A 12,188-nucleotide genomic window follows, 5' to 3' on the forward strand; every position below is an offset into this window, starting at 1 on the left:
CTTACCCGGGAAAATTTATAGTGGCCTCATACTAGCGTTTATGGCCAAAATTACACCGACTTCCAGCCCACTGGGGTTTACCCTGTAAGGCTTATGGCCAGTCTGCCTCTGTGGAAAGAGAAAAAATATGAAATTGTGAAACGCTTTGAGCGAAATGAAAGACCTTGTGACATTGCATGTGATGCAGACCTAAATGAGGCAACGCCGAGAATTACAAAGAATGCAGAGAAAATAAAAACAACTTTCATAGCAGGAACAACTCAATGTGTAATTAAAATCCATTAGATTAAGACACAAAGAATTGGAAGAGATGGAACGGCTGTTATCTGTTTGGATAGAAAATCAAACAAAAAACAAGTTTGCTTACGATAGAAGCAAAAGCATTAGCAATATTTTATTTTATTACGTAATAGTCGTAATAAAATATGCAAGTATTTTATTACGATTATTTATTATGTTTGGTAATGTTTTGGTTTCAAATGTGTGTTCAATCTTGGGTGGTCGGCACCTAACCCTATTTTTCCCATAGGGCCTGTTGTTTATATTGCATGATTTTGCATTGCACAAGAGTTTCTAGGAACACAACTATCGTGCTATACGAGGACTGACTGTATATTGAAGCTAGGTAGAATTGCCCCAGTGGTGAAATTACATGTGTGCATGTGGACATGTGTTTTTGTAAAGGGCGGCTCCTAGAACGTGAGTTCATCTCCGCCTCGTATCTCTGTGAGGAACAGTATCACTACAAAAGGGCCAGATGTGTGTGACGTAGGTTTGTGTGTGTTCTGTTGTTCTGTTCTGGCCTCTTGGCTACCCAGAAGCATCAGTCATCTGGACAGATGATTCTGGGTACTCGTCCACACCACGGGAAGGTGGGCCAGTCCCAATGGAGCACATACTGTCTCGATACGAGACTCTGAACCACCTGATGTTGCCAAAAAGTGGGCCAGATTTCTCTGGGGGGCCCACTCCGGAGAGGGAAAAAAAAATAAAATAAAAAATAATAAATAAAAAGTAAATAAATAAACTAAAAACAAAATATATTTCCTGTGTTGCAAAAAAAAAATAAATAAATATAAATAATAATAATAACCTAAAAAAAAATAATAATAAAAAATAAAATAAATAAATAAATTCCCTGTGATAAAGAAAAGAAAGAGAGAGCTGTCTGGCACCAATGATAGCCCAAATCCCAGGTGTCAGAACAGAGGGCGAGTAAAAAAAAAAGGAAAAAAAAAAATGAAGCTAAGTAAATAAAAAAAAAAAAATAATAATAATTACAGAATAAATAAATAATTTTAATCCCACAGTGAAGAGGAAGATGTAAGTTGGGGTGCCAGCAGAGAGAGAGAGAGAGTAAGAAAAAAAAAAAAAAAAATGGGAAAGTTGTTATCTATCCTACACAGAGTGAGAAAGAAGAAAAGGTGAGCCAAGGCTGCTCCTAGTTCTAGGGTAGGAATGCACATAGCCCAGCTAGTACACAGATCAGTGATTTTGGTGACAGTCAGTTCGGGATTGCGAACAACGATCGCAGCCCAGAGTGTGTCGCCATCAACCTGGACCACTTTAAATCTTAAGGGCTAGCCTTTTACCTCCTTGTTATGAGTGTATGGCTCCTGAAGGAGCAGCACATCTATGTTCTCTTCATCTGCCTTTTTTACAAGTTGTGCAGCAGCAGCAGCCTTGGACTTCTGAGTGCATGTTGTGCTATTTTCATGGTGTGCATATTTAGGTTTGGTCTGTTACTCCCCATATTCTATTCTTGATTGTTGAGCGCTTCCGGCTTTGAGATAAACTGGCAACGGAGTGAATGGTTGGCTGGCACCTTTAGGGCCTTGCAATTGGCACATGTGGGAGGTTGACTTTTTTGGGCATGTTGCATACTCATGCCCCATTTCGGCACAGTGGCCACAGGTGGACTGATTTTGCTTGCACATGTGTGTGGTGTGGCCAAAACGGCAGCACCTGAAACATTTGGGGATGGCCACATGCTCTCTAAAGCGGTGGCTGCCCCAGTTGATGTAAATTCTTGTTTGCTGGGAGAGGATCTTCCAGGCCTTGGGTTTGATAGCTCAAAGATCCAGTTAGTAGCATGCCCAGCTCTGATTTTTGTTTGGAATTTAGGGATTATATGAGAAGTCAGTTCTTCATCCGGGAGTTCCTGTTTTAAGTTTCTGTGGAAATTTTCGTTTTGCAAGTCCTCTGGAGGGAAATCCTTGTCCACGTCTAGTACCAGTATACAAGGGCCCTCTTGTCTGGGGCGGGGCTTGGCCAGGAGTCCCAGAGATGGTATTTTAGTGTTCTTAACAATCAGTTCAGCATCCTCTTTTGTGGCTGTATTACTCCTGTATTTTGCATTTTGCAAATTGGCTTGATTTTAGTGTTCTTTAAGTCATCTGTCAAGGAGTCCATGACGGTCTTCTTGACCTCCTCACTACCTTCATTAGTGAGGTAGTGAGGAGGTACTACTAGGTTAGGTCTGGGTGAAAGTGTTTTCTTCAGTGTAGTCCATAGGTTGGCACCCGGTTGTTTGTCTGGTAGCCCAGCTCCTGAGATCTGGGAATAAAGTCTGGTGGCTGGTTCCCCAGCACTTGGGCATATGTGGAGTTGTGCTGTCACATTTGTTTTATTCCACAGTTAGTGTAGGCTTCCAATTTTACAGTTGCCTTTTCGCGTTCCAGGCAAGTCTGGATAAGCAACGATTCCAGCTTATTCCATAGGGTGACGATTTCTGCCCTAAGAAGTATTGTAACTCTGTTAGTTGGCTTTTTGAGCAAGTTCTCCAGTGCTACTTTGAGTTTTAGCAATTGTTGGATAACTGTCCCCTCAGGCATGTTGTGGTCCAGGGGTAGGAAGTCAGGTTGTCTCTTGTCTGTATACTCGGCTTGGGAGGGAGGGTTCCACGGTCCCTCTGTTTTGAGATTTTGACCTGGTTTCCCAATCAAATTTGGTAGTGATTGGTTTTTTTGTTCCTCTTAATGGGGGGGGGGTTCAGTTTAAGATCCTTCATGTTGCTCTGCTATTTCAGGGTTGTCAGTCCCTGGCAGGGTTGTGTTTACAGCCAATTTCCTTGATTTACCCTCCATTTTGAGCAGATACGGATTGGCAAGTTCACTGCAGATGAGCGAGTGGTGAGGCAGTCTCACAGGAGCTCAGAAAATGAGGGCAGATGATACTCACTGCAAGTTAGTAGATGAATAAACTTGTGAAGTGCTACACAAGAACAGCTTCCACCAATAGTATTTATAATATAAGTTGCGTGCTATTTGCTCTGGGATGACATCCATACGGTCATTATAATGGTATTAAGTTAGACCAGTGATCATTATTTACAGCTTGCAAAATTACTCTATATATTGTATATGCTACTATATTGCTATTATATTATTACTATGTGTCCCAGAGGCACAACCATTTATCTTAAATATTCTGTACTCATTTGCATATTACGTTGATTATCAAAGTCAATCGTGATTACCTGAGTTACCTAATTTTCACTGTAGTTGCAGTTGGTGATAGATCTCAGCCAATGAGGTGGTCAGGTTCAGGTCACGTGATATGTCGTCAAGAGTTAGAAAACAACAGCAGGGAGAGCCCTTTGTTCTTAGCACTCGAGGAAGATGATATGGCTGCCTCCAAGTGACATGATTATTTCACACATATACATATAAAACTGACAATATAAACCAGATGTAGTATCAATCTTTATAAAAATCCTATTTTCAGAAATTGGAAGTTTGGCTTGATATCTGAACTCAATTAAAATTAATTATATTAAAGGAACACAGCCAAAAGCATTTTAAATTCTACAATGTTAATCAGTGGACAGCGTATAAAGTGTTGCCATATTGCCTAGCATACGGCAAAATTAAAATTTCAAAATAGTCATGTCTTTTGGTTACCTTTGCCGATCTTGACCATATAGATGTCTGCTGATAGATCTCGACGAATGGAACTCCCAAAACACAGAACAAAACTAATTCAAACAAATTCACTATTTGACACAATATTCTGAGGAGCACAGGATGGCTCATTGGTACCAGGAAGAGCTCTATTTAATGACAAATTAAGTAGCTTCATTAGCAATCTTTCAAAATGGTTGGATCGCCATCCATCCATCCATAAGCACCAACATCTATTTCAGTGAAACAGTAGTTTGCATCTGCCACCCCTAACAACACAATAGAAAACTTTTTATAATTAAAATATACTGATCCTGAGTTGGTTGTTGTTGTTATTTGGTTTTTAGGAGCATTAGCAACTAAGGCCATATTGCTCTGGGGATATGTGGTGGTCATTCACTGACCTTTCCGCATCCTCCATATTTGGTGGTCACAGGCTCAAACTCCGGTCTAATCAAGAAGCGTGTGCTACGCACTGCTGCTCCTGCCCTCCCAACTATGGAGGCGCCTCCTGAGCTGGGAGGGCAATTAATTCTGATGTGCATTCCATCAATTGCTCCAATGCAGTTTGAAAGGTGGGTGGTATCAAAAAACTGTTGTGTGATTTTTATCCATAATTTTTCATTTGGAACTGGCATTTCTTGAGGTGATAAAATTTCCCAAATTGCTTTGTATGTTTCTTTTATTATTATGAATGGTATGGTTTCCTTGAAATGTGGAAATCAAACTCCAGATCCGTAAACATTATTCCTCTTGCTAAATATCTGTAAAAAAAGTATAACTGAAATTAATGCAATGCATAGTTTCATATATAATTGATTTCTTAATTATTAATTGATTAATTAATTGTTTTATTTGTTTTAGGGAAAGACCTAATTAAAAAGTGGAAATCTATTTGAGATAATTTTGTAAGAGATCTGAAACTTCAGAGTAAAACCACAAGTGGACAGTCTGCAATAAAAAGAAAACATTACATATACTTCAATCAAATGAAGTTTTTGATTCCTGTTGTTACCAGTGAGAATGTAACTGAATCAAATTCCATCACCTGAATGTAAGTGATGAAAATGAAAGTGCTGCAACAAAGAAAGCAACTAATGAAATAAGTACCTGGTTTGAAAAATAAACACTTTCTCAATGTTCTATGTCAGCAAGAGCAAAAAAGAAAAAGGGAAGATTTGTTAGTCACCACAACAAATAATATTAAAAATAGTCGCTCAGAAAACGTGTCATTACAAAGGGAGAATAGATAGAGCAACAGATTCAGAAATAGGGCATTTTTGTTATCATTTTTGCTGATAATGAATAGCTTAACCTTAGAAAATGCAGTTGAAGCCCATCATAAAATAACAGAAGTGTGTACAAATATTTTGGCCACCTCAAGAAATAGACAAACCAAAAATACTATTTAGTTTCACCTGCAAATTTGGAATTATTGCATTTTTCAATAATAAGTACTGGAAATGAATCAGAAGATACCTATAATTTAGCTGAACTTTATTAACTGTATTTGTAATATTTACTAATAAAAAATACAAACAATTTTTTCAAATGTTTTTATTTATTTATTTTTTATTTACCCTAATGTAACATCAAGTTTCTCGACAGGATGTATTGATTTCCTCATCACGGTATCAACTTTTGCGATGTTTTTCACTAATTAAAATCAGAAGTTCATCAAAACTCTGTATCAACATTCTGTAAAATAAAACTTCTAAGGAAACTTCTTGTGTGTTTTAAACATAATATAAAACTGTCTTGTTTTTAACCTATTTGAATTTGCTGGATGAATCCGCCATTGTTGTTTTCTCTTTTTACTCTCAATCAACTGTATACATAAATGTGCAATATATCCAGCTTTAACAACATCCATCTTGAAACTGAAAATAGAAAAAGCGAGTTGCTGGTGGTATCTAATGCAACGTTAGAAACACCTTCTTTTGAATGAAGTTTGGATGAAATGATCTGTTAGGAATGCTATATGTAGTTTGCTGTTTTGGAGGCATTCACACCGCCAGCTGACACCCGTGTATTAAGTGCTCATGTAAACCTCAATCAGTCCCCTCTAAAATGTCTGGTTGTCAACCTCTGTATCCCCCATAATCAGTCTTTCCTTGCATGGTTGCCCTTTTGCTGATCTCACCATGTGAATTGCCTGTCTTTGGACCCTTTCAAGAAGCTCAGTGCCTTTATTCAGATGGAGTCTCCATACTTGAACACAGTGTTCCAAATGCAGTCTTACAATTGCCTTATACAGTGGGATTATGACCTCCCTATCTCTAAAGGATATTGTTCAATAAACCATCGAGAAGACACAATGAGCTTATCTGGATGCATGCTTGTTTAGAAAACTTGTATCTGCCCGTATCATAACTCCCAGATCCCTTTCTTCCTCCATTGTTTTTAATTAATCCCTACCAAGCATATAATTTATTTTGAGGTTGCTATTCCCTAAGTGTGAGACCTCATTTTGCTGTATTAAAACATAGCTGCCACTTTTCTGACTACTTATGAAGCCTGTTCAAGTCATCCTGTGTGACACTGATCATTAGCGACTCTCTCAATCTTTGTTGTCTGCAAATTTTGACAGCACACATTTTGTCCCTTGTCCATGTTGTTTATGAAAATAAAAAAAAAAAAAAAAACAGTGGTCTAAGAACCAATCCTTGGGGAACCCCACTTCTGATGTTATACCAATCTGAAGAATATCCACTAATCACAACCCGCTCCCTTTTGCCCTGCAACCACCCTGCAGTCCATCTTAGAATATTTCCAGTAATCCCAACATGTTCTAGCTTATGCAGTAACCTCTCATAAGGGATGAAGTCAAATGCCTTGCTAAAATCCAAATAAACTATATCAAAATTATTCCATACATCCAGCTCTGAGTCTTACTTACTTAGTGCTTTCTCATGCTCAACCTTGGCCTCCCTAACCTTATTTGTAGTATTATTACAAATCAACTTGTAGATATTCTAGGCTTCAGTGCTTTTTATTACTCTGTAACTTTCCCATGCTGTCTTTTTCTGCTTTATTAGAATGGCCAGCTCTGTATTCATCCATTTTGGTATCCTCCTCCTTGTGCATATATTTTCTTAATGGTACTTATGTATTCATGGCTTCTGTGATTATTGCTTTAAAAGTATGCCATGATTCTAATGTATTCATCCTCCCTTTGCAGTCCACCCAATTAATAGATGCCATGTAGTGTCTTAAACTATCATAGTTCTCTCTTCTGAAATTAAAACCTATGCCTTTAACTACTAGAACGGCTTTCTTCATCTTTTAACAACTGTGTGGTCACTTCCTGCCAGTGGTTTCTATAATTTAAGCCTGTGACGTCATCTGATTCATGAGTAATTATGAGGTCAAGAATATTCTTAACCCTAGTGTTTTCTCTTACACACTGGTAAATTAATAATCTAGTTTATTTAAAAATTTTGGTTCCAGTGGTGAGTTTTCCGGCTATTTATTCCAGTCAATTAGGGGCAGATCGAAATCGCCCATATATATGCATTCACACTTGCTTGCCCATTCCATCTACATGTAGAGACTCTCGTCATACTTTTCACAATCTTCTGATCTGTAGATTATTCCCATTCTCATTATACCTTTGCTTCCAACTAACTCACATCACACGGATATCTGTGCAGATATATCTTCTCGCTCAGCAAAAGGTCTTTTCACGCTCAGGCTGCTTTTGATAAGAAGCATTACCCCCACCACCCCTTCTATTTTCCTTATTGTTTCTAAATACATTATACATATCGTAGTGGAACTCGTCATTCCCAGTTTTCAGGTGGCACCACTTTTTCGCTAGCCCTATTATGTCAGCGTTTGTACATATATTTTATATATAAGACTAACTATTCTTCTGTAGTTTACTACCCTGACACACCCTTTGAAGTTATTTAGGCTTGTTTCTCTAGCTTTATCTTCCTGCTCACTTGAAATATTGCCACCCTCAGAACGTCTTTCCAACATTGGCTGGCAACAAAGAAACAAGAATTTTTGAGCTATTCGCGCAAGCATTACTTTGACCCATATCATTAGATAAATGTGGATATATATTACCATTCTCTTCCTAACTGGCAGTTTCTGTGAACCCTTAAAGTATTCTCAGTGATGTTGGCAAAAATCCTTGTGCCACCTTTGCTGAAATGAATACTGTTTCTACAAAATAGATTCCTTCTACCTACAGTTGTGGGCCATGCTGATAAAAATTTCCCTCTTAGAATCTTGCAGACCCCCTTAAGTCTTCAGTTAATCCATGATGCTCTCAGCATATAATCCCTCCTATTGTGTCTAGGCAGAATTTCAGACACAAACATTCGGAATTTTGTGTCTTGTTTGTCTAATACTGTGGTGTTTTCAAAGGATGGGTAATGTCCTGTGTCTGAGTGGTGAGCTACCAACTCAGAACTAATTTTTTCTGTCTGGTATATTTTTCTTTATTATTTGAGGCTATGTTTAAACTGCTTTTGTGTTTTAGAATTCTATTATGCAGGGATGTTCTTGTTACTGCCTATATATATATACACAATTGCAGTCTGTTGTGCAAGGAATTGCATAAACTGTTTTCTTTTTGTTTAAAATTTTTTTGTTGAATTTTTAAGGTATGCCCATAGTATTTCTTGGAGCTGCCAAAGGCTAGCTTTATCCCAGAATCTTTGAAATTTTTTTTTTAAAGGTTGTTGGTAAGTTTCAACATATGGAGGCCTATCCATTGAAAACAACCCAATATTAGACAAACAGGACAAATTTTAAGTTAGAGACCAGTGAAACTATAGCAATAAGATCAACAAACAAGTCAATAAACATACATAGACAAATAATAATTTTAGAGGAGTGAGATCTAAAACAAATATCCTACAAGTTCAAATTTAATAACAAAACATAACCCCCCCCCCCATCCATTCAGGAGCTCTACAAACATGCACCTGAATTTCTGAGTGGAAACTTTCATATTCTTTCCTCCAAAAGACCTTTAAAGTTGTTCTAAAGCCCTAGATTTTCAAATTCCCAAACTATTAGTGAAATATGAGGGGGAAGAAATTTTCCTTCTTTCCTTTTTCTCTTCCTTTTGCCTACTTAACTCCATCCCCCCTGTGATTTTGGAATTTGGCAATGGAACATGCTGGGGGGGCTATATATATATATGGCCTTCGACATGTGTTTGTTTTCCCTTTGAAGATGGTATAAACAAAAAGCCCCCATCAAGCTTCGGGTTATTATCTCCCATTATACAGTAATACCCCGAAGTTACGCGATAGGTGGGTCCGACGAAAATCGCGTAAGTCGAATTCGCGTAAGTCGGGGTACAACTTTGCATATAAATACATATAAATTTTGCTTAATTGGGACCAAGGACTAACAAAAACACTAGTTTAGAAGAAAAATATTAATAAAATTGCAGTTCTTTATACATATTAATACAAAATATGTATTAAAAAAACAAATGACTTACGTAAAAAAGTTATTTCGATGTCGATGGCTTCATAAAATCTAACAAATTCGTCTGACGACACAGCGCGTTCTTTTTTTCACGTAGAATTTCTTCGTAGCAAGCTAATAATTTTTTTATTCCTTGCTTTGGAGCGCGTTCTTCGTTGGAGTCTATGTTTTCTAAAATTTTTAAGCCCTTTACAATTGAGCCCTTTTCAATTTTCAACCTGTCAAGTTTGCAATTGTCATGTGCTTTTCGCCGTTGCTTCATTTAGACCTGTAGCACGTGCAATATCACATGGTCTTTCATTTCGCTCAAAGCGTTTCACAATTTCATATTTTTTCTCTTTCCACAGAGGCAGACTGGCCATAAGCCTTACAGGGTAAACCCCAGTGGGCTGGAAGTCGGTGTAATTTTGGCCATAAACGCTAGTATGAGGCCACTATAAATTTTCCCGGGTAAGAATTTTTGACCCAGTCCGCCTCTGTTTATCGATAATTGCTTTTCTTTTTCTCTCTGAATCTGCAGTGTCTTCACCAGGACGCTTCCTTTTCACACCTTTTAATTAAGTATTTTACTCATTTTTAGGGAATAAAGCACAATTACAAAACGAGGAGGCACGCTTGATACGCATAAACAAAGCTTCGCGCATGTAGCAACTGAATAAACAACACCATAAAGGCAGAGATACACTATTAACACCTCACATTTCTAGGGGTTACTACCACAAAACAATAAAAATCCAGTTGCGTTTCTGCTAGTGAAATCTGTTATAAACTGGTAGTAAACTCGATCTAATTGCATTTGCGATTATACCGATAGCTGGAATTGTGTTGCTTTTTACGTTATTATGGTGAAATGTGTTTCCCCTTCACTGATATAAAAAACATAAAAGCAGCAAAGTTGAATTTTGTTCATCTTTCGTTCTCATTCTCCGCCGTCGCACCGTATATCGATAACATATGAAAAACGACCTTGAAGATAGTGGGCGGCAGCGTTGCCAAACGAAAAAAATCAAGAACCGCGTAACTCCGAGTTCGCGTAAGTCGGGGTAGCGTAAGTCGGGGTATTACTGTACTTCCAATTTCACCATGCATGGATTTAGGCTCAAAGCTTGCTTTTATTCCTTTGTTCTGTTGCAAGCTTCATCCATCTTTAAGCAGGTCTTTTAATACTGTTTCCATCTATTCTGATTACATCTTACCTGGATGCAGTTATTCCTGGAAAAAATCTCAGGTAAGAGATTTCCTGACATAAAATATAATATTTTTAAAATTTTAATATTTCTTAATATATATTCTAATTATCATTCTAGTTTTTTTATTTGGATTAAATTCAAAATGAGGACACAGATTCTCTTCAAGAGAAAATCACAATAAGTTAGCATTTGTCCAATTTTACAAATATTAGCAGGTCTCGATCACACAAGTTGTCTGTCCAACATGTCTAATATAAAGTTTTGAGACAGCAGGATTCCCATAATGTTTTTTATACAATGTCAATGTCAGATAATGGAAGAAAATTCACATGTATGATTATTAAACGGACTTTTACAAAAGTGAATAAAGGTACCAAATTAAAGTGAAATGCATTGATATTTCTGGCTTTTACCAAAATTGATAAATCCCAGAATCTACCAATTTCTCTTTTAGAGTAACTTATATATATTCTGCTTCTTTAGTTCATCTGAAAAAGTCTACCCTGGAGTTACAATTGAATGCCTAGCAGTTTTGCTGAATGAAAGTGAAATTAAGGAAAGTTTTTAGGATAAAAATACAGCTCTGCCATCAGGAACCCCCAACAGCTGAGTGTTGAAAAAAATTTATGACAGCAAGTTAAAAGTATGTGAATTACCTGTTCAAGACAGGCATGATAGACTCAGCTGTTTTTTCCTCAGTGGTAAAGTTGTTCTCTTTCTCTCTTTGATATAGCCTAAAACATCATTCCTGTACATTCCAAAACTAAAATAAACCAATTTTATTGATGAAAAAACAAAATAAAAAAACAATGGTTCTATTATAATTGCTCTTTAGTACAGATTCATTTGGCCAAATGCATCTGTACCACATCCTTTTTTATTTTTCAAATGAAACAATTTTCAGAAGTACATCGATGACATTTTTAGACTAAATCAAGGACAGGGAACAACTTTCCCACTGAAAGAAAAGTTGATTAGGCAAAATTTTAATTGAGAACTCATAAAATAAAAAAACTAAATAAAATAATTAAATAAAATCTAATCTAAATAAAGTCTTATTTCAATTTCAGAAATTTTTGCCTAAATATAACAAATAGGGTAAACCTAAATATAATGATTCTACTGCCTTTTAATTCAAGCACTGTGTGTGTGTGTGTGTGTGTGTGTGTGTGTGTGTGTGTGTGTGTGTTTTAATGGTCTTTATCTGGATTTGAAAATTCTGTTTTCATGTATTTGTATATATTAGATTATAATTTATTATTCTTCATTTCAGAAGGCCTATTACTGTTTGTTGGTGTCCCTATTTACCAAGAGATGCATTAGATGTTACAAGTGTAATAGCTGTGCTGCAGCATCCCAGTGAGGTGAGCTAGATATCCTGCCTTTGTTATTTTCTGCTTAATATTATTTTCAGATTCTTGTGTATATTATTAATACCACTATGCTTTCCTTGAGAATCAGTCATATTATGAGGATTATATTTAAAACTAATTGTACCCAGCGTAACATATGCCATCTTTCTGATTATGGCGTAAATAGTTTTTCTAGATTCTTCAGTCTTCACCATTCTTGTTTAGCGGTGATATAATTCTACAGCAGTCACCTGTAGGATATATGCATATGTCTCTATATGCAGGTGTTT

The 12,188-nt window shown here is 36.8% G+C and overlaps 1 protein-coding gene across 1 annotated transcript in view; it reads left to right on the forward strand.

Moving 5' to 3' along the window:
- The window catches only part of Dtwd2 (DTW domain containing 2), a 176,833-nt gene that overhangs the window by 51,763 nt on the left and 112,882 nt on the right, over nt 1-12,188 (forward strand). Inside the window, exon 3 of the mRNA XM_090377223.1 lies at nt 11,820-11,910. Within this exon, the coding sequence (XP_090233349.1) occupies nt 11,820-11,910 (91 nt within the window). The remainder of the gene's footprint in view (nt 1-11,819; nt 11,911-12,188) is intronic.

This window comes from Mastigoproctus giganteus, chromosome 7 (assembly GCF_048544385.1).
Source record: "Mastigoproctus giganteus isolate SK-2022 chromosome 7, ASM4854438v1, whole genome shotgun sequence".
Taxonomy (NCBI): domain Eukaryota; kingdom Metazoa; phylum Arthropoda; class Arachnida; order Uropygi; family Thelyphonidae; genus Mastigoproctus; species Mastigoproctus giganteus.